Genomic DNA, 19,330 nt, shown 5'->3' with positions numbered 1-19,330 from the left:
GCAGTGTTCTAATTATCATACCCTTATATTTGATGAGAGTCAGTGGTTCACAAGCAATGAATAAAACTCATGAGTCATACATGTTCTAATGTTGCCTTGCATATAGTAAATCCAGGAGCATGTATTGTACAGTCCTACTGTGATTTCATTCAGTTAACCCCAGGAATTAATTCCACTACAGTAAAATCATGAGTACAGCGATGTTTGTCATCAGGTCCCGTCCAACAGAAACCCCACAACCATGGTGATGCAGCAACTTTTTCCAGAACTGGACAGGCCTCCAAGTCTTAAAAGAAATCCATATTTTCTGGAGCCAGAGTTTATGACAGCAGCAGTGGCCTTCTGAGCCAGTCAGACATAAAGAGCTGAGTGAGCAGGAGACTCATTGACTACTTGAAAAGCTGTAATACGTTCTGCCTGGTAATTATGGCGAAGAGAAAATGACAAAAATATTATCAAACTGTGCTTTCGTGTACGTTGGTATGATGTGAAGTCAAGCTGCGATAAGCTGTGGCCTTGGAGAAGTTTAGCATGACAGTAATAGTTGCTGATATAAAGGTGTTACTGCATTCATGGCAGAGAGGAGCAGGAGAGATAGTCGAAAGTGAAGAGCAGAACCAGCTTGCATCAATCTAAGGGTTACTGTATTATACCACAATATAAAAACAACTAAGAATAGGGTTTCATACAGGTCCTCCGGGCTGCAGTCCGGTCTGCGGTGAGAGTTATATTTCAAGAGCATAACCTAAAGGCATTCTCCTTTTTTTTTTTTTTTTTGCTAAGATATTTTCTCCAGTTTCTGTTGGTCCTCATAAGAAAGGGTTCTGACTGCTCTGTGCAGCCTGTGATCCATCAGCACTGACTGAGGTGGAGAAGGGCAACAAGGGCTCGGGGAGGTTCCCTGGCAGGTCCAGCCCGGGCTGGGTGGGGTGAGTGAGCGATGAAGGGAGGCTGGCAGGCTGGTGGCTCATGGGCAGGGGCAGGGAGGCGCTGTATGGAAGAGATGTGGCGTGGGAGGCCGATGAGGTGGCGCCCAGTTGGTTCAGAGTCAGTTTGGGCGTCTCGGTTTGGAATGGATTGGTGGCTGAAGGAGCAGTCAGGCCTAAAAGGAAAGACAAAGAAAAACAATTAGGTTCGCTTTAGCAGGATATTTACAACAGTTTTCAAGAATGCCAAAACGTAAAGGCTGGCTAACCGGTGGAAAACAGGCTGCAGTGCTATAAGTACACTGCTGTACAGTAATTTCACATTTTCCCGGTCTAAAAGAAAAAGATTGTTGCATGAAGAGCCATTAAATACAGTTAATACCTGATAGAAAGGGGTTGGTGGTCTTGGCTTGAGGATTCACTGGGATCAAGGCGTCCAGGTTTACCAGTGAAGCTGCTGTGGGGTCCAGGAAGGTCTCAGGTGTCCGGCATTTACGAGGGCTGGGGGCAGCCAGGTTTTCTCCGAGACGTGACAGGTCGAACATCTCAGGGCTGCCCTCCGCTCGCCCATTTACATTCACCTGACCTCCATCCATGGCCTCGTCGAACAGATCGCCATCTAACAGTGGAAAAATAGAAAACGCTGACGTTTTAAGTGTGTGGGGTTCACAGAACTGCAGTGAGGACAGTGGAAACAATGTGCTGTTTACCTGAGGGGCTTCCAGCTCGAGGAGAAGGTGCCCTGGGTGCTGTTCTCTCTGACGGTGCTGAGAACGGATCAACTCCCGAGGAGGCTGTAAACACACCACAACAGAATTTAATTTACTTGTTGTGAGATATTTACCTCTGATACGGTTTAAGGGCCTGGACTTGCTGCTTCGCTCAACTGATCACTCAAATGCTTTTGTTATTCTAAATTTCACCACCGTCACTAATTGTCTTGAATTAATTATGGTCTTCTTTATGAACACTTTGATATACATGCATATAAGGTTGCAGCGGTATATCGTTTTCAAGGTTAACAATGGTTTGAATGATGACTGCTATCACACGGTGTACATTTCCTTATCTAACCAAAAAAAACCTTTTGTTTTCATTCCTTCAAGGGTCATTGTAACTTAAAGAAGAAACAAACGACCTTCGGCTGAGCGATATGAGTGTGTGTATGCACAACACACACACCTGTGTTGGCAGGGAAGGCCCATTCTCGGCCTGCAGCGTTGAGGCTTGAGATGTTGTTCTGCGGACCATCCCAGGGGTCCGATGGGGGCTCCCATGGTGGAGGGGGGCTGTTCGAAGTCGGAGGTGCCATCCAGGCTGGATCCGCTCTCGGAGCAGTGCCGCCTTCTTTAGTAACAGAGGGGTGAATTTAGAGAAGGGGGCTGTAAGTTCATCCTAGCCCGATGCTTTTATGACTGTAATTTTCTACATGCTAAGCTAACTCAAGGCTCACCCAGGGAGTCCCAGGGGTCTGTGCCCCCCAGGCGGGCAGCTGCTTGGTGTGGGGCGTTTCTCCATCGTGGGTCACTAGGAGGCTGATCTGAGGGCACCGCGAAAACATCTACCAAGTCCATGAAGGCGGTCTGGCCACATACACGGGAAGAAATCTGTGTCAGTTCGGTATGAAACTTCAGGACTCTCTGATAGTGAAATGCTTTTATATTTATTGGTCCGATTACACCCAATAATCCTACATTCATCATTATCATACGGCTTTATGGTTGATTTTTTGTGTGTTCATGTTCTGAAAGCATGTGAACTACAAGGTACAGACATATTTCATCACCCCCCATTGAGATATTCCATACCCCAATATTTCATACCCCGCCTTTAGTCTCCATCTCACGTTTGCTCTCCTCCAGAGCTTTCAGGAGCATCGACTCGTCTCCTTGGCGGCTGAGCTGCTCCTGTGAACCGATACAGACACATGGACGCCTTTTGGGCATGACAGCTTCCGGCAAATTTCCCATATTGTCACATCATTCAATATTTATGACTCAGCGACCGCACGCAAGCACAAAAGCCTGCTTGTGTTTTTTTCTTTTTTTTTCCTAGGCCAACATAGATGGGAGCAATGGATACGAACCAGAACATTCTCTAGTCAAAGAGAAAAGAGAGCAGAGCATCACTGTGGTCACATCTATTGTGCTACAGTGTGATGTTGCCACGAGAGAGAAAAAAAGACAAAGAGACGGAGCGAGACAGGAAGAGAGAGGTAGGGGAATAACAGAGAGAATGCAACAAGGTGATAGGACGCCTCATTCCCACACAGTTGCCTGTATCCCCTCACTTTTCCATTTCAAGGAAATTAATTTGTTAATGGATCGATAGAAACATGATCGCTGGCAAGCCAGAGAAACTAATTTAGCTTGCTAGCGTGCCGTTTCCTGACTGTATGTTCAACGGTTGTCTGGTGTTAATGGGTTGTGTCTGTTGGTTGGAAAACGAGCAGCCAGTGAAGGTACAGTAGACTGTAAGATGTAGTTCCCCTGGTAAACACACCAACCTCTTTAACTATTCCAACTGCAGTGTCTCTGGGCTAGTGAGGCAGAGCAGACAGGCCAGGTGTCCACATGGTATACCAGCTGCTGCCAGTTGTGTAGACACCCAGTCTGTCTGCTCTGTCCAGCCCAGAGACACTCGATGGTGAGGAACGGCTTCGATGGTTCAGGAGCAGCGGCAGTCGAGACAAGAGGCCACAGAGGTCAGTGTGTTTACCAGGGAAACTACCATCATATAGAAAGGCAACAAAACAACCAAAAAGGCAGCCAATCAGAGGTGGAGAAGGGCAAAAACAAAACAAAACAGTGGGATCAGTAATGAGAGAAATGTTTCTACCTGTTGGTGCTCCTCTTTGCTGAGGCTCAAGGCTAACTGCAGCTGGCTTTCTTCATCCAGTTCCAGTGGTGGAGGTGCAGGCTGGGATGGCTGTGGTGGTGTTGACAGGGGAGGAAAACGTGGTCAGTATTTGGTCAACAAAGATGGAAATAGTGTTTGGACACCGTCACAGTACATCGCATGCAGCTCTACAGGTTCCCCCAGGCAGAGTGAAGGGGTCACACGCTTCCCTGACACCACACCAGAAGAGGTCAGAGTGTGACATCAAATTCAGCAGGACTAAAAGGAGAGATCAGGTTGTTAGTGGAACAGAAGGATGAAGCCTCGTTGGATTAGTTGCTGGAGAAAGGTGTGTGTCCTGTTGCAGTTCAGGGGTGAGGAGAGTGAGTAGTACAGTGCATGCAGCTGTTTCCGGACCGAGCCCTGAGGTCGGTTTCAGTGAAGAGAGGTGTTATAGGGTCGAAGGATGCAAAGGAAGGGTCATCCCTGGTCCCAGCATACTTGTACCTTCATGGCGTCCTCCTTGCTGAGGGTCATAGCGATCTGGAGCTGGGTCTGTTCATCAATGTCCACTGTAGGAGGTGGCTAGGGTCAAGCAGGAAGGATTAGGAGGTAAAATCACGCTTGATTTGTGAAATACAAATATTTAAGATGATTTAGGAGGGTGGAGATCTAATATTTGGATCTCAGTTTGATCATTAAAATCACAGCGGAGAGGTTTAATTACACAAGTGGAAACTGCCCTGCATTAATATATTCCCACAGTAGCTGACAGGAGTCACAGAGGGCAACAGCTGCCCTTGCCATGGAGATCGGGGGCGGGCTGTGCGGCGAAGAGCAGATCAATGTGCACATCCTGTCAGGCTTCTCACTCTTTCACTCGCTCGCCAGTGAGAGCGCTCCTCGTTGACACTGATTGGTCAAAGTGCCATTATTGACCACATCGCAGACAGAGTTGATGATATCACTTTCAGCTGAAGGTTCTGGGAAATGGTGGCCCAGTAGAGACGAACAGTGGGAGTGCTTCACCACCATCCAGTGCGTGGGAGCCGTTAAATATTTTACGACTGTGTTACAAACATAACATGTCAGCAGCAGAGCCGCTAAGAAACCTCTCTCTGTCAGGAGCATGTGCTGTAAGATAAGAGGCCTGTGTGTGCTCAGAGTGTGTGTCTGTGTGTGTGTTATCTCAGTGAGACGTACCTTTTCACTTTCCTCTCGGCTCATAGCCAAGGCCAGCTGCAGCTGCAGCTCCTCTTCTCCACTGGTTGTGGGTCGAGCTTGCTCCAGGTCTGGAGCGACTCGAGGAGAGGAAGAGGAGGCTACAGGGATAGAAAAAGAAAAAGGGTGATTGGGTGTTAAGACGGAACCATTAACAGATGGGAATATGATGGAAAACAAAGAAAGAAACACTGATATTTAAGGTCAGAAACAAGCTGGCACTGTTTGTGCATGTAAATTTTTTTCCATGGCCCGTTGTTTCAGGCCTTTGCTGGCATCGTTTGCCACAGTCTGCCTAATTCTGCCTGCACAGAGAACAATGGTGCGCCTGTGTGGAGAGTTAGGGTGGTGGAGGGGAAGAGGAATGGACGGGCTGGAGAGGGGCCCACCTTATTACCCCGAATCGTCTGGGTGGGTTCCAGGACTCAGGTCCAGGTTTGAGGGAGGGGGATGGGGATGGGAGGGAGCTGGCGGTCTACCAGTCTGGGTGCCAGGCTGTCGGTCACGGGGCTAAGAGAGGGCAGCAGGCCACACGTTGGCGATGTCGGGTCTCAGAAACCGATCATTTCCACTGTGCTGCCTCTCAATATGCCCCGCCTGAGCTGGAATGTTTGCCGGCAATTAGCTGCTGCCAACCTCCTGACCCCCACCCACGTCTTCTCCAAACCACACCAACCATGTGCCGGTCCTGGACTCTCAGAGAGAGACCACCAAGATCTCCCCCACATATGTCTGAAGAATGTAAAACACTCTTTGGTCTGATTTTTTCCACAAAAGAGTTAAAGTATCCTGCCGGTCTATGCCAACGGATTATTTAAATGCAAATAAAACAATCTAATTGCTCCATCCCAGGTGATTTACTTGCATTTTTATTATTAAACCCTTTTATATTTTAAAACAAGTCCTCCTCTGCTTCATTAATAATGCTGCAACCCTGTGCTGCTGTGAAGCTCTGGAAATGTTTTGAACTTATCCTTTAACCTCTGGCTGCAAGTGCATTGTCAGTTTATGTCCACCGCAGGCATCAAGTGTCCACAACATACTGGTGCAAGTTGGATATTGGACTGGGACTTGACTTCCAGTTTAGTGTTGGACTCAGCTTTAACACAACAGAGTTTGACAACAGTCTGCTGTTGTGCAATGTAGCAGAAAAAATGCAAATACTGCAGTCGTACACATATTTAAAGTATGTAAAACCTGCAGCGCACCCCTTTTTCCATCAAGGGTATTAAAGCATTCTGCACAACAACCAAGTGAATTTAATGACTCGCTGATATTCAGAGTGTGAAATTGTTATCCAGCATCGGCGCCTCGGGGCTGAGGCTTTAAACTTTAATAATCTGCGGTGTTATTCCATGTATATCTCTCGCCTGGCTATTACAGACCGTGCTCCCATTGTAGCATCACTCTCTGCCACGTTTCCACTGGCACATGCTCCGGCCCACAGAAGTATGCAAGGGAAGAGAATCAAGTGGAAAATTTATTGGAGGAAAAACAGCCTTTTTTTGGACCAAGTGGTAGTAAAACAGTCAGATACCACCTGAGGGCTCGTCTCTGTTAACGCCGTGATCAACAGACCTCAGACATCAAAGTCTAACAGAGCGACTGGAGCCTTAAAGAAGCCACAGTGCTGCTACTGACTAATACCTTTAAATAAACACCAGAGGGACCATGTAAATACCAAAGTGTATGGTACACAGCAGCTGTAGTTGAACCACATACATCCTCTTGATGCTCTGAGCTGACATCACAGTTTCTAACCCCTCCACACGCTCGCAGAGGGATCACTGGGCTATTATATCATCTGGCCACCAAACCAACATCTCTGCAGGAGCGAAACACGTCGTACCGCCACAAGTAAACATGGCAGCCACCTGTGGTTTCACATTAGATTGAAACAAGCACAAACAAGGCCTCCTCTCTTTTGTAAATCCAGTTTAGCTGACGTGACTGTCAACAGCAGAATGAAAGGAATGCAGATGGCCGGCTGTCAGCGGAGAGCAAAACCGAAACACTTTCTACCAGACCAGAGAGACCGAGCAGTTTTATTGATTCTTACAAGAGTTTAAATGTTGGAAATGAGCTTAAAATGGCCTCAACATCAATGATACATCACAGAGAAGAAGCAACGGATGTGTAGAAATATTTAACGGACAGATTCTTTTTCTTTTTACTGTCATCAAAAGGAAAATCTGAGGTCGATCGATAAACTGACAAGTTAAGGAATGTGGTTTATTCTGTTACTTCAGATTAACTCATGACAAAGTGAGCTTGTGATCTTGTCAGGTGTACATTCCTGACAAATGACATGTCACATGGCAAGTAAAATATTCAGGTGTCATTCAGGTGAGCAGCGAACCAGAAGTCATCCCTGAGTAATAACAAAGAGTTTCATGTCGAAATATCACTCTGGGAGAAGTGAAACATTTTTATCCAATTGTAGATAAAATTGAATTATCAATCTAAGTATAAACCAAGAATCTCTGTCTGTCTGTCTGCGGCTCGCATATCTCCACAACTGTTTATCTGATCTACTTCAAACATGGCAGGTTTGTTTCTGAGGGCCGAAGGAAGTGCAGTGTTGAATTTAATGCAATTTGGACACAAGACACTCTCATGGGGACGGAAAACAAAATGGAGATTCGCCTGTTGAGTCAGTCTGGATGAGTGAAGAGACACAGTCAACACAAGTTTTCTTTTCTTCAGGGAGAACTGGAGGGAAAACTTTTAAGTTTATGTCAACAGGTGTATGCTAGCTAATGTTAGCCTCAAGGGCTAGAAGACAAAGTGGAGATTAGCGAGGTTGTAGCAACTTTAGCCACATGTTGCAGTTAGAAAACCAAACAGAAGCGGAAGTTTAAACAAGTCTGAAGTCAACACAGGCTTTCTTTTCTTCAGCGAGAACTGGAGTCGAGATATTAAGTTTCTGTCAACAGTAGCATGCTGGCTAACGTTAGCATCAAGTGTCAGAATGTTTATGGTCACCTGCTCCAGGACGCCTCTCCTATTGGTTGTCATGGAAATGAAATATTTGTCTCCAGATTGTAGTTGAATGGAAGTGTCAAGTTAAACCTCAAAATCGTACTTGAGTACAGGTAATTTAGTTGCTACTCACAGTAAAAGGACGATGGTGAGCCTCTGCACACACCGTGCTCGTCCACGTTGCCTCGGCTTGGCTGGCTGCTGCGACGACCCGGGTATGGAGGAGGCATGGATCCAGAGCCTAAGCCACTGGTGACCCCCGCCATGCGCGTCTTGGTCTTCAGAGCCTGGCTCCTCTCCTTCTTCAGCTTCTCCTCGTCCCTCAGCAGGGACACCAGGTGCTTGGCCTTCTCCCGGACGTTCACGCCCTGGTCGCGGCCGTCTCGGTCTATGTACTGGAAGTCTCTCAGCGTCTGGACGCTGTAAATGCTCTCCCGGCACTCCTGGGCCACGCGCTCAGAGCCCGTTTTGATCAGGTAGTCCATCAGGGTCAGAGCTTTATAAACATGTCGCCAGTTTTTACCGTGGTCGTTGAGCCGCTTCCAGATCATCCCCATGACCTCGGTGAAGGCCACCACGTTGAAGGTCAGGTCCGCGATCTCGGACATGAGCGAGCTTGGAGGACCCCAGGGGTCGTTGGAGGTGGCCTCTCGGACCTTGATCTCGGCCTCCGTGTAGTTGTTGACCATGTTTTTCATCTGCCGGCGGAGCGATGACGTTTGCATGATGGCAGTCGCGTTTCACAGGATGCAAAAAAAAAAATGGGGTAAAGTCTAACAGCGGGCCAGCCCACTGCGTCGCCTCAGGCAAGGTGGATCGTTAGAGGTCAGTTCAGATGGCAACTTCAGTGACGTCCACAAGTGTGTTCCTGCTGGGAAGGAGAGAAAGATTGTTTACAGTTCATTTGATCAATTCTTAGGTTAAATATTAATGTATATTCCATATCAGGAGGTTGAGGAGATAGTGGCGGCATTGCAGCGAAAGCACTACCAAGCCAGTGACCACTGTTCGAGACTGCGTTTCCACATTTGAAAGTGTGATTCCTCTGGATAGTTCTCGTCAGAACATTTCTAGCCATGTTTGTGGCGACGAAAACGGATATTTTTGACAAGATGTCGGGACATTTCCAACCACACTTCAACCAACAAAACTGCCTTTTTCTGTAAAAAGACGTTGTGACATTTATAGCCGTGTTTGTGGAGACGAAACCAGATATTTCTGACAAGACACTGGGACATTTTCCAGCCACGTTTAAAGCGCCAAACCCGATATTTTCCATGAGACACGATCTTTTCTTAACCCTTACCAAGTGGTTCTTTTGCCTTAACCTAACCAGACAATAAGCACAGCTTGAAAAGTGAGCCTTAAGAAAACTTTAACATTAACTTGCTGTGGTTTTGCAGAAACACACAGTACGTTGCCACACATGTGTTCTTGCAACAGGGTTGTAAAGGGGATATTGTTCTTTTTATTCCACCACATTTATTTCACAACTTAAAACTTGTTTCTTTTACAGTTTTGGAATAAACTCACAGGCAGAATATAAAGTGAAGAACAAGCCCCACTTCTACTTGTATTAATCCATCAGTGATCACACGTCACTGCTACACACTGGAAGTAAAAGTATGAATGCAGGACCTGCTTCTTCTGCAGCTTGCACATATTTCATTGCAGTAACTGTGTTCTGATGAAACAATGAACAGCTCAGCTCCTCTCGATGCACCTTCACGTGACGTGAAACACAACACCTGGGCTCACTTTTCCCTGGGACGACTTGAAAAGATCCCCTCCCGAGTAAACAATGAGCGGTTTCGTATTAATAATAATTGTTTCCTTCCCTGTAAAGCGAACGTTACCTCCAGGCTCGGGCACCAGAATCTGTGTTTTACCTCTCTGAGTTGTCAGACAGCAGGGAGGGGCTCCACCTCTCCTGTTTTTCTGACCTGATTACATCACCACAGCAGCAGCAGCAGCAGCAGCAGCAGCAGCAGCAGGCCTTCAAAGCATCGGAAGACCCACAAAACAGCCGAACTCCGGCACAGACACACACGCCGCAGTCCGGCTGAATCACTGAAAGCTCGCTGTTTTACAGTTTTACGTTACAGTTCAGTATCTGGTCTATCACCTCGACCTGGACGTTGGACTGTGTGTCGTATCAGTAACTCATAACTTTACACTCCCAGATCGGCCTGTTACCTCTGTGACTAACAACCGAGGCGCATAAACACGAACGTTCAATCCCTTCACTTAACAGTCGAGCGCTGTCATGAGTAAGCAAATCCAAAATATTAGAAGAGAGGCTTGAGATGAGAGCTCTCAGAGGGCTGGTGTACATCTGCCGTATCTACAGCTTCATAATGGATGAAAATATTTCACCTTTTTTATCCAGGAACATTTTTGTTTAAACATTCAAGACCTTTCCAGGCCCGGTTCCTCCCAATTCAAGGACCCACCAATCCATAGTTTGAGACGTGGATCGATGTTAGTTACTGTTACATACACTGAAATGTTTTATCATAAGAACCGGCAGATTTTAAGGTACGCTTACCGTTGATTCTGATTCCCAGGTCCTCAAAAATAGAAATGTTTTGGGTCGGTGGCCTTCAGTGGCCCTGAAGGTCAAAACACAACAATGTTTTTGGATAATAAAATGACAATCTGAAATGTCCCCTCCTGAAATGTTGTGTTTTTCAAAAACTGCTGTTGTTTGTTGTGTTTTGACCCTCAGGGCCACCGTACCAACCCAGTTCTCCAGGGTGAGACAACCTGGGAATGAGACTCAACAAAAAAAAAACCCCTTTATCTCCAAAATTGCTTGTTGCATCATTTTTTTTTTTTTTTAACTTTATATATTCTTGGACAAACCGTTGAAATTAAAGCATGAATTCCTCGAACAACACTGTTGTTCATACGTGTTATTAACGCGATATCAGCATTTCATTCTTAAATATCATGGTTCATCGTCAGCGTTTGTTTTTGCAACAAAAACACCTTTTTTTGGCCACTAGAGGGCAGAAAGACACGACAGGAAACCTCCGCCTACTAAAAATAATATTTGAAATACTGATTCACATACATATTAGACATTAAGATACAACTGTTTAAAAGAATATCTGGTATAAAACTTGATTTGAATGTTTAAATGTCATTTTTAAACAGACACAACCTTAAATACACGTTTCTTAAAGTATGAATACCGCAACATTACTGGATTAGCTAAAATATATTCCCACTAATGAAGTAATTAAAGGGGGTTTCCAAATAAAAAGGTGTGTCCGGAGTAAATCCATCCATCTCACACTATGAATAAAAGATGATGGCACTAAATTGTCCTGCGATTGTCATGAAGTCGTACATGAGAAGCTTCCGGTGCTGTAAATAGATTGTTAAGTGGTGCTAAGAGACTAAATGTGAGTGGGTCAGGTGACCGAGCCCATTCAGACCCATAAACCCTCCCTGCTGCTTCCTGTGGGTGAAAAGTAGGTTTTAAATGACAGATTAGAGAGAATATACGTGTAATCTCATCTAATTTACACTCATAATGGAGATTAATTCATGTTGTGAGGAACAAATCAGCCTCACATCAGTCCGACTGGTTCTGGGGAGGCAGCAGAACCATGACACACACACACACACACACACACATTTGATCAGTTTCTCACACAGTTTTGGATTAAACTCATCACCTTGACTTGCTGACACACTAATGACACATATTTCTGATCATCCAGTGTGGAGTGTCCTCCCTCTGCTCTCTTATCTGTAAAGGAAGTGTGAGCTGCTCCCAGATCAGGCCTAATGTGAGCTACACACACTGAACTCCCAGGTGTGCTGTTATCATACAGATGTGTGGAGAAACACACACACACACACACACACACACACACACACACACACACACACACACACCACAGCTGGATCAAACAACTTATCTGCCCTGTTTGTGTGTGTGTGTGTGTGTGTGTGTGTGTGTGTGGACGACCAGGGGCCATGATCAACACACACGTTGCGTCAAACGGGACGGTCGGGGAGGTGAAGTGAGCAGGAGGACCGTGACTCAGCTCCGCTTCCTCCGACTTTCACCAGGAAAAGTTAAAAACCTCCATTAAAAAGCTCCGACAGCGCTGGATCCCGGAGATCGTCCCCGTCCAGCGTCTCCCGTCCTCTTACCGTCATGTCATAGCGCGTCAGCAGCAGCGGGGTCCCAACAACTCCGGGAGGCTTCGGGTGGAGGAAGAAAAACGCCTCCGCCTCTCGACATATCCCGCACCAGCCGCAGCGAGAGTCCGGAAAAAGGTGCTCGAAGCTCGGAGGGAAGCGGCCGCGCAGGGAGCCAAGTCCCGGAGCGAAAGCGCAGCGCTGGGATCGGTTATGAAACTTTGCTGGTGTGTGTGTTGTGTGTGTGTGTGTGTGAGGATCAGAAATCCTCTGTGGTTGCAGATGGCACAGGCCCCCCTAAAAACACACACTCACTCACACACACACTCACACAGTAAAAATGGATGGAGAGGGAGGGAGGGCTGCTCGGTGCATGCAGAGTCAGACTTTATTAACCCTTTAACTGCTGCTGCTGCTGCTGCTGGAGAGCAGCTGTGAAGCAGGTGACAATAATCAAATTATACTCATACAAGTATAAAAGACCAACTCATTAATAAAGATTATTCACATGGAAAGTCGATAATATGAGGAAAACAATTCAAATATTAAATAAAATGTCAAAATTGTGAGTTGGAAATCGAAATTATAGGACAGAAAGTTGAACCTTTGGGATTGAAAGTTAAGATTATGAGATAAAAAGTCATAATAATGAGACAGAAAGTGAAAGAATATAAGAAAAGGACATGATCATGGAGTAGAAATTCACAATTATGAGATAAAAAGCCAAAATGTTGAGATAATAGGTCAAAATCGTGAGTAAATAGCCAAAGTTAGGAGTTGAAAACTGATATTATAGAACAGAAAATCTATCTTTGGGGATAGAAAGTCGAGATTATGAGACAGAAAACAACATTTATGAGATAGAAATTCATAATTATGAGATAAAAAGCCAAAATGTTGTTTTAAAGTCCAAATTAAGAGACAGAAAATCCAAATCTTTGGGTTAAAAAGTCACAGTTATTAGACAGAAAGTCAGAATTATGAGAAAAGGACATAATAAAGGGATATAAAGTCGATATTATGAAATAAAAAGTCATAATTATGAGTTGAAAATCGAAATTAAGGGACAAAAATGGAATCTTTTGGTCTGAAAGTCAAGACTATGAGACAGAAAGTGAAAGTTAAACGGTCATAATAAAAGGATATAAAGTCAAAGTTTTAAGATATAAAGTCAGTATAATCAAATAAAAAGTCATAATTGTGAGAGAGGAAGCCAAAGTTATGAGGAGAAAGTTATAATTATGCATTAAAAGTCAAACAATTCCGACTTTTTATTTAATTATTCAATTAATTTGACTCGTAATAATTACATAACATGATTTTTTTTTTTGTTCTTATCTCTTTTTTCTTTAACTGGCAGAAATTGATAGTTTACAGTGAAATAACTGTTAATTAATGATGGTTATCACAAAGTTGAACTAAAGAACAAGTGTGTCTCTGTGTATATATTGATATTAGAGGCAGATAGCTGCAGTGAGAAGGTAAAAACCAGGTGTGTGATGCCTGTAACACTTCCTGGCAGGCTGAGTGACTGTGTTCTCCCACAGGGCCTCAACAACGAGCTGCACTTCCTTCTTCAGCAGCTTCATCACTCATCTTTACTTATTTATCAGCACTAATGGGCTGTTGTCTGAATCACATCCATATGCATTACACACAAGGGTCCCCCTCAAATAAGTAATAAAAAAAGAAAAGGGAAAACTTTCCTCTGCTCTGTATTTTATTTATTTATTTATTTTTTACGTTGGCTTGAATTCAATCGATTGTTCAGCTTCAGGTCTCGTGTTTGAAAGAGGAGGATCGTGTCATGACGCCCAGGTTTTGAAAGAAAATGATCAGCTTAACTTGAAGGAGGCGCTGGAGGAAAAAAAACGCTGTGGGTCGAGTGGCGGGTTGACCGAGCAGGATATACAGGAAATACCAGCTCCACCTTGAAACAACAGAGCCACGACTCCTGCAGGAGACAATGAAGAGGAAAAGTGTGCAGAAATCACAAGTGCAAAGAGTCCAGTGGAGTTATCTCACAGCACGTTGATATTCAGCTCTCACATCAGACTTGAGATGTGTGTGTGTGTGTGTGTGTGTGTGTGTGTGTGTGTGTGTGTGTGTGTGTGTGTGTGCCTCCTCCTCCTCCTCCTCCTCTCTGTCTTTATTTCTCCTGAAAACAGATGCCTGAACATTCTTTGTTTCCCAACAAAGGCCTGATGAGGTCAGTGCAGGGGGGACATGCAGGCGGACGAGGGGGAGGAGAGAGGGAGGGTGACGTCACAGCACTGTGTGTGTGTGTGTGTGTGTGTATGTGTGTGTGTGTGTGTGTGTGTGTGTGTCACGTCTAAAGTCAATGTAAAACCAGTTGGATGTGTGTCATCACTGGACCACGTTCCTGTCAAACTTCACATGTGTCTCTCTGCTGCCCTCTAGTGGATCCGCGGTGTAAAAGCTCAAGATCACCCAGACCGGTTCTGAGGCTCCAGTGGGTCCACACAGAACCACCGGTTCGGAACTCACCGGTTTGCTACTTAAGTATTTTTTGATTCATCACAGTCTTGTTTCAGCTGAGACGAGTCCTCCATCGTGTGTCTCGTCAGTGTCAAGACCTTAATTATTCAGTTCATGTGGTTGTTGTGACGTGTTCACACATTTCTGTTCAGATCATATTTAATATAAATACTCTTTCATTTGCTGTGATCACTATAAAACATGCACATAAATATTAAAAGAGGTTATTGAGGCTTGGATTGTATTAGCCGACATCAAACAGGTGAAGTGAGAGTGAAAAAACAATGACTGATGTGAGCTGAGGAGAATAAAATGCCTTTAGATTTTATTTCAGGTCCCTCAGGTTTTCAATTTTATATCAGTAAGAACTCAGTTTGAAACCAGGTTTATAGATCTAAAGGTTGAGATCTGAAAACCTTCAGTTGAATAAAACCTCAGATAGGCAAGTTTAGAACCATTCAGAGACATAGAAACTAATTAAAACTTAAACATTAGGACATTAAAACAGCGTCTGAAAGACAGAATGGGAAACAAAACTAACATAATTAGCTACAGATAAAAAAAAAATGCAGTAACTTGATTTACTCATTTTAAAGCGACAGTGAACTGTGATGTTTTATTCCTGGATGTAGATGAGCTGACACTTTTACCTTGATTACACGACTGAATCCTGTTTTGTTTTTTTTGTTTTTTTTAAATAAGTACCAAACCAAATTAACTTTGAGTCCTGCAAACTTCATGAAGAACATAGAAGGTTTGCGGTCACGTGACGCGGCGTGAGGCGGCGCTGTGGAGCCCTCTGGCCACGCCCACAACCCGATAATGTTGAATCATAACATTTTTCACCAGATGTGACGCGTGTGCAGAGTTTGGTGAGTTTTTTAGGGTTTTGTTCAGGCCGCCGAACATTCGCTTCTTGACGGAGACGAACACTCTGAACCTGGAGAAAACAAAAGGCTGCTCGGGCGTAAATATGAGAGAAGACGAGCTGAAGTGGAGGCCGGGGAATAAAAGTGACGGTTAAGATAAAAAAAGATGATCCCAGTTTCGTAGCGTAGAAGGCAAACAGAAAGGTTTGCTTCACATATTTGGTGCGTAAAAACCGAAACACTCCCCGTCTGCATTAGGACTCTGAATCTGGTCCCCTGAGATCAAACAGGTGACGTGTTGTTAAAGTGACTCCTCTGACATCTCTGGTGATGACGAGTCGACGGCCTGACGATGAGCCTCGATCGTTCCCGTAAATAAAAACCAAAACCGCTCGACGTTAACGTTGAAAGTCGTTTCTATATTTAGTCCCGTCAGCAGTCGGTGAATCAGTGAATGACAGCACGTATGACGGCGTCACCGTGACTAAGAGGAGAGACCGAGACCCTCGTCAGGGTGAAGCGTCAACCATCCTGTTTACACATTAAAGTGCTGCATTGTGGGTAATGTAGTTTTTGAATAGGAAGAGGAAACGGCTGATTTTAAATGCACAGTGTATTTTTTTAAATTTCCGATGGTGTTTTGCTGTCGGTGCTCTTTCCTGAGCTGTTTTTCACTGAGACGTCAGGACATTTTTTTGGTTGATTAGCAGCAACAGATCGGATTGTCTGATGAGATGCAGGCAGCTTCAAACTCTGTATTTTGGACAAGATGTCAGGACCATGTGCAGCTTTAAAAAGAGGTATTTCTTGATAAGACATCAGGGCCATTTGTAGGGTATCACTGTTGAGATATTGGGACTTTTTTCAGCTTTAAACCAGGTGTTTATTTTATGAAATGTTGCAGAAGACAAGGTTCGTTTTGAGGAGATGTCAGGACCACCTGTAGCTGAACACCAGGTGTTTTTTTAGGAGATGTTGGGACTGTTTGCAGATTTAAACTGGGTATTTTTTTACAAAACTTTGGGACCATTTGCAGCTGAAAACAAGGTATTCTTTGATGCAACATTTGGGACATGTGCAGTTGCAAAAACCAGGTATTTTTGATGTGCCGTCTGGACATTTTTCCTGCTGTGTTTGTGGCCAAAACACCATCGTTTCCTGATCCTAACCAAGTGTTTTTGTGCCTAAACCTTAACCAAACAATAAACATTGCATTTATTTCATTAAAAAAAATGTAAAGTTTGAATCTGTAGTTTGCAGAAAGTTACATTGTTCATTATTCAAGTGAGTTGTGTGAAAAACCAGGTCAGCTATGAAGGTCTTCCATCAGAACAGCACACAAAAGAAAATGTACCTCCGTTCTAGTTTCCATCAAAACATGATTTTCTGATGGTATTCACTGAACTGCGCTCGTTGGAGGGAGGTCAAACACTCAAATCTTCCCTTTATTTTATGTAACCAACCAATTCTTCAGGTTTCCAAGGAAGAAATGTGCTGTGGGCTCTCCATTCAGAGGCGCCCTTGGTTTGTGAAAAGGATGGTTAGATGGAGAAGAAGCTGCAGTTATTCAACATGTTTTGACTCCTGCATGAACAGACAGACTGTCCAAATGTTCAGGTGAGGACAGGATCCTTCACCGTGCTCTCCGTCCAAGCCTTCACACCAGATCCTTGGACATCATCTGTGCCCTGACACTGATGTATTTACAGATGCTGAAGACTCATCAGCAGAGAGGGTGAGCTGTTTCTGCAGCCAACACATCGTGAGTCCTGCTGCTCATGAACAGCTAAACTCCCAAACGCACCAGTTATGTCAGAGATGTGCAGGCGCGCAGGAAAACACCGTGTGGGAAACATAAAAATAGATTTTAAAAAAAGAGAGAGAGAGGCTGAAACGCACCGAGAGAAGAGGAAGAACTCGGTTAATTAGTGCTCAGACCTCCAGTGTCCATGACTACAGAGATGTGTGCAATTATGTGTCAGTCCATTCATCCATTTATCCGTAATGAGACAGAAACACCTGTTCCTGAGGCGCTAAAAATAAACCAGAACATTTAACAAGGCTGCAGCACATCAGGATGCTGTGAACGTTTCGAATGTTCATCCCGTTTTTTGGATCATTTTGGTTCGCAAAAGTTGAAAAAAAAAAAAAAACTCCCCTCCAGAACCCTCCAGCAGCCACTTTTCTGTTGCTGTTGTGCGCCTTTTTTTTTTTTCGGGTTTTGCTTTGTGCTTCTATAAAAGGAGTGTCCTCTTTTGGTGAGACTCGAGGAGCCGGTGACGCAGGCGCCGTGGGTGTATAAGAGAGCGCGCCCGGCTCTGGTTCGGCGCACACATGGAGAAGCAGCTGGGTTGGTAAGATCTCTGATCGCCTCTCGGTGTCTCTGACAGAACACGGAGATGAACACAACTGAGAAGTTCTACCTTCCCGTTGATGGCATCCTGGACATGTTCGACTCTCTCACCGGGCAGTCACGCATTACGCACCCAGCTCTCCAGAGCGCAGCGCTCCCTCCGGCCACACAGCACCCCAAAGTCTCAAGCATATCCAAGGCAGGCATGGGCATCATCAAGACGGTGAGGGAGAGCTGGAGGCAGCACGAGAAGAGAGCGGCTGCCAGAAGATCCTCGAGCTCTGGGAACAGGCAGCTGTCCACGGATCGGCTCCCGAAGAGGTCCGTGGACCTGCTGGAGCTGGGACTGGCCAAGCCCAGGAACTGTCACAGAGTGGTGGTGCTCGGTGCTCCCAAAGTGGGCAAAACCAACATCCTGAGGAGGTTCTTGGGGAACGACTTTGAAGAGAACTACGAGCCCACAGCAGAGGACTTCCACAGGAAGCTGTTCCACATCGGAGGAGAAGCTTATCAGGTGGATCTGCTGGACGCAGCGAGTGAGCGGAACTTCCCTGCCAAGCGGAGGCTGTCCATCCTGACAGGTGAGAGAGACTCAGCGGCTCTGGACAGAATTTGACATAACTGTTTGCAAAATAAATAAATAAATAAATAAATAAATAAATAATCTACGAGATTATGAGAATTATGTCCTTAAACTTTGACATTAAATGTTCTTGTTGTCTTTCCTCCAGGTGACACCTTCCTGCTCGTCTTCAGTCTGGATGACAGAAACTCTTTCGATGAAGTCTGCGCGCTGCTCACCGAGATCAGAGCTGCCAAAGCGCAGTTACTCAAACTAAAACATCCCGCGAGAGTTCCGGCTGTGATCTGCGGGAATAAAGCGGACCTGGAGGCGCCGGGAGCCGTGAGCCGCTCGGAGGTGGAGGAGACGCTCGGTGAGGACGTCTCCTTCTTCCAAACTTCGGCCAAAGACGGCACCGGGCTGGAGGGTGCGTTCAGGGACCTCGCCACTCTTGGGGGACTGCCTGTTGAGACGAGCCCGTCCCGGCACCAGCTCGTCTCCATCCTCACCTACCAGTCCATGTGCATCGGCCAGCGGGGCAGGGCAGCGAGGCGGACGCGGGGGCACGGCGCGCCCTGCGCCGCCACGGACCCTCTGGCGCGCCGGCCGAGCTTCACCAGCGACCTGCAGCTGGTGCTGAGATCCAGCAAGCAACACAAACCCGAGAGGTGTCAGATTCAATGAATCTCGAGCCTTCTCACAAACCAATTGTAGTAGTATGCTGCAATGTCGTATTATGTAAGGGGTTATACTCTCATGTCGCACCTGGCTGGACCAGTGCGTTCATACTCTGCCTTTTGTATGTAACTGTATGATTATTGTATTCCAATAAAAAAATATATTTCTAATTCTCACGTCTTCATCCGCTCCTTGAATTTATTTACAAGACACAGATTCATGTCAGTGGATTGTGACGCAAAAC

The 19,330-nt window shown here is 45.4% G+C and overlaps 2 protein-coding genes across 6 annotated transcripts; one reads left to right on the top strand and one right to left on the bottom strand.

Annotated features, from left to right (window-relative positions):
- Nucleotides 1–9: 9 nt before the first annotated feature.
- On the bottom strand, nt 10–12,483 carry epn3a (epsin 3a). Of its 5 annotated transcripts, none has more exons than XM_037088894.1 (11): nt 12,138–12,483; nt 8,101–8,838; nt 4,968–5,086; nt 4,272–4,349; nt 3,765–3,854; nt 2,750–2,833; nt 2,380–2,509; nt 2,109–2,270; nt 1,637–1,720; nt 1,309–1,545; nt 10–1,102 (listed from the first exon to the last, which is right to left on the bottom strand). In XM_037088894.1, the coding sequence occupies exons 2-11, from the start codon at nt 8,690–8,692 to the stop codon at nt 810–812; spliced, it is 1,869 nt and encodes a 622-aa protein (XP_036944789.1). In that variant the 5' UTR covers nt 8,693–8,838; nt 12,138–12,483; the 3' UTR covers nt 10–809. The 5 variants fall into 5 exon arrangements, with proteins under 5 accessions (XP_036944789.1, XP_036944785.1, XP_036944786.1 ...); XM_037088890.1 differs by having other exon boundaries at nt 2,109–2,273; nt 12,138–12,482; XM_037088891.1 differs by having other exon boundaries at nt 2,109–2,273; nt 8,101–8,835; nt 12,138–12,482.
- Nucleotides 12,484–15,381: 2,898 nt separating this feature from the next.
- Nucleotides 15,382–19,256, top strand: rasd2 (RASD family member 2). Its single transcript, XM_037089144.1, has 2 exons — nt 15,382–18,427; nt 18,578–19,256. Exons 1-2 carry the CDS (start codon nt 17,893–17,895, stop codon nt 19,090–19,092), a joined length of 1,050 nt encoding a protein of 349 aa, XP_036945039.1. The 5' UTR covers nt 15,382–17,892; the 3' UTR covers nt 19,093–19,256.
- The last annotated feature ends 74 nt before the right edge of the window (nt 19,257–19,330 follow it).

Source organism: Acanthopagrus latus, chromosome 23 (genome assembly GCF_904848185.1).
Source record: "Acanthopagrus latus isolate v.2019 chromosome 23, fAcaLat1.1, whole genome shotgun sequence".
Lineage (NCBI taxonomy): Eukaryota > Metazoa > Chordata > Actinopteri > Spariformes > Sparidae > Acanthopagrus > Acanthopagrus latus.
This window is presented reverse-complemented; position numbering and strand designations above follow the sequence as displayed.

Coding starts and splice junctions, on each gene's coding strand:
- epn3a (XM_037088890.1), bottom strand. CDS start 8,692: ATGCAAACGTCATCGCTCCGCCGGCAGATGAAAAACATGGTCAACAAC. Junction 2,274..2,379: donor AGACCCCTGGGACTCCCTGG/GTGAGCCTTGAG, acceptor CTGTTACTAAAG/AAGGCGGCACTGCTCCGAGA. Junction 1,103..1,308: donor CACCAACCCCTTTCTATCAG/GTATTAACTGTA, acceptor CTTTCCTTTTAG/GCCTGACTGCTCCTTCAGCC.
- rasd2 (XM_037089144.1), top strand. CDS start 17,893: ATGAACACAACTGAGAAGTTCTACCTTCCCGTTGATGGCATCCTGGAC. Junction 18,428..18,577: donor GAGGCTGTCCATCCTGACAG/GTGAGAGAGACT, acceptor TCTTTCCTCCAG/GTGACACCTTCCTGCTCGTC.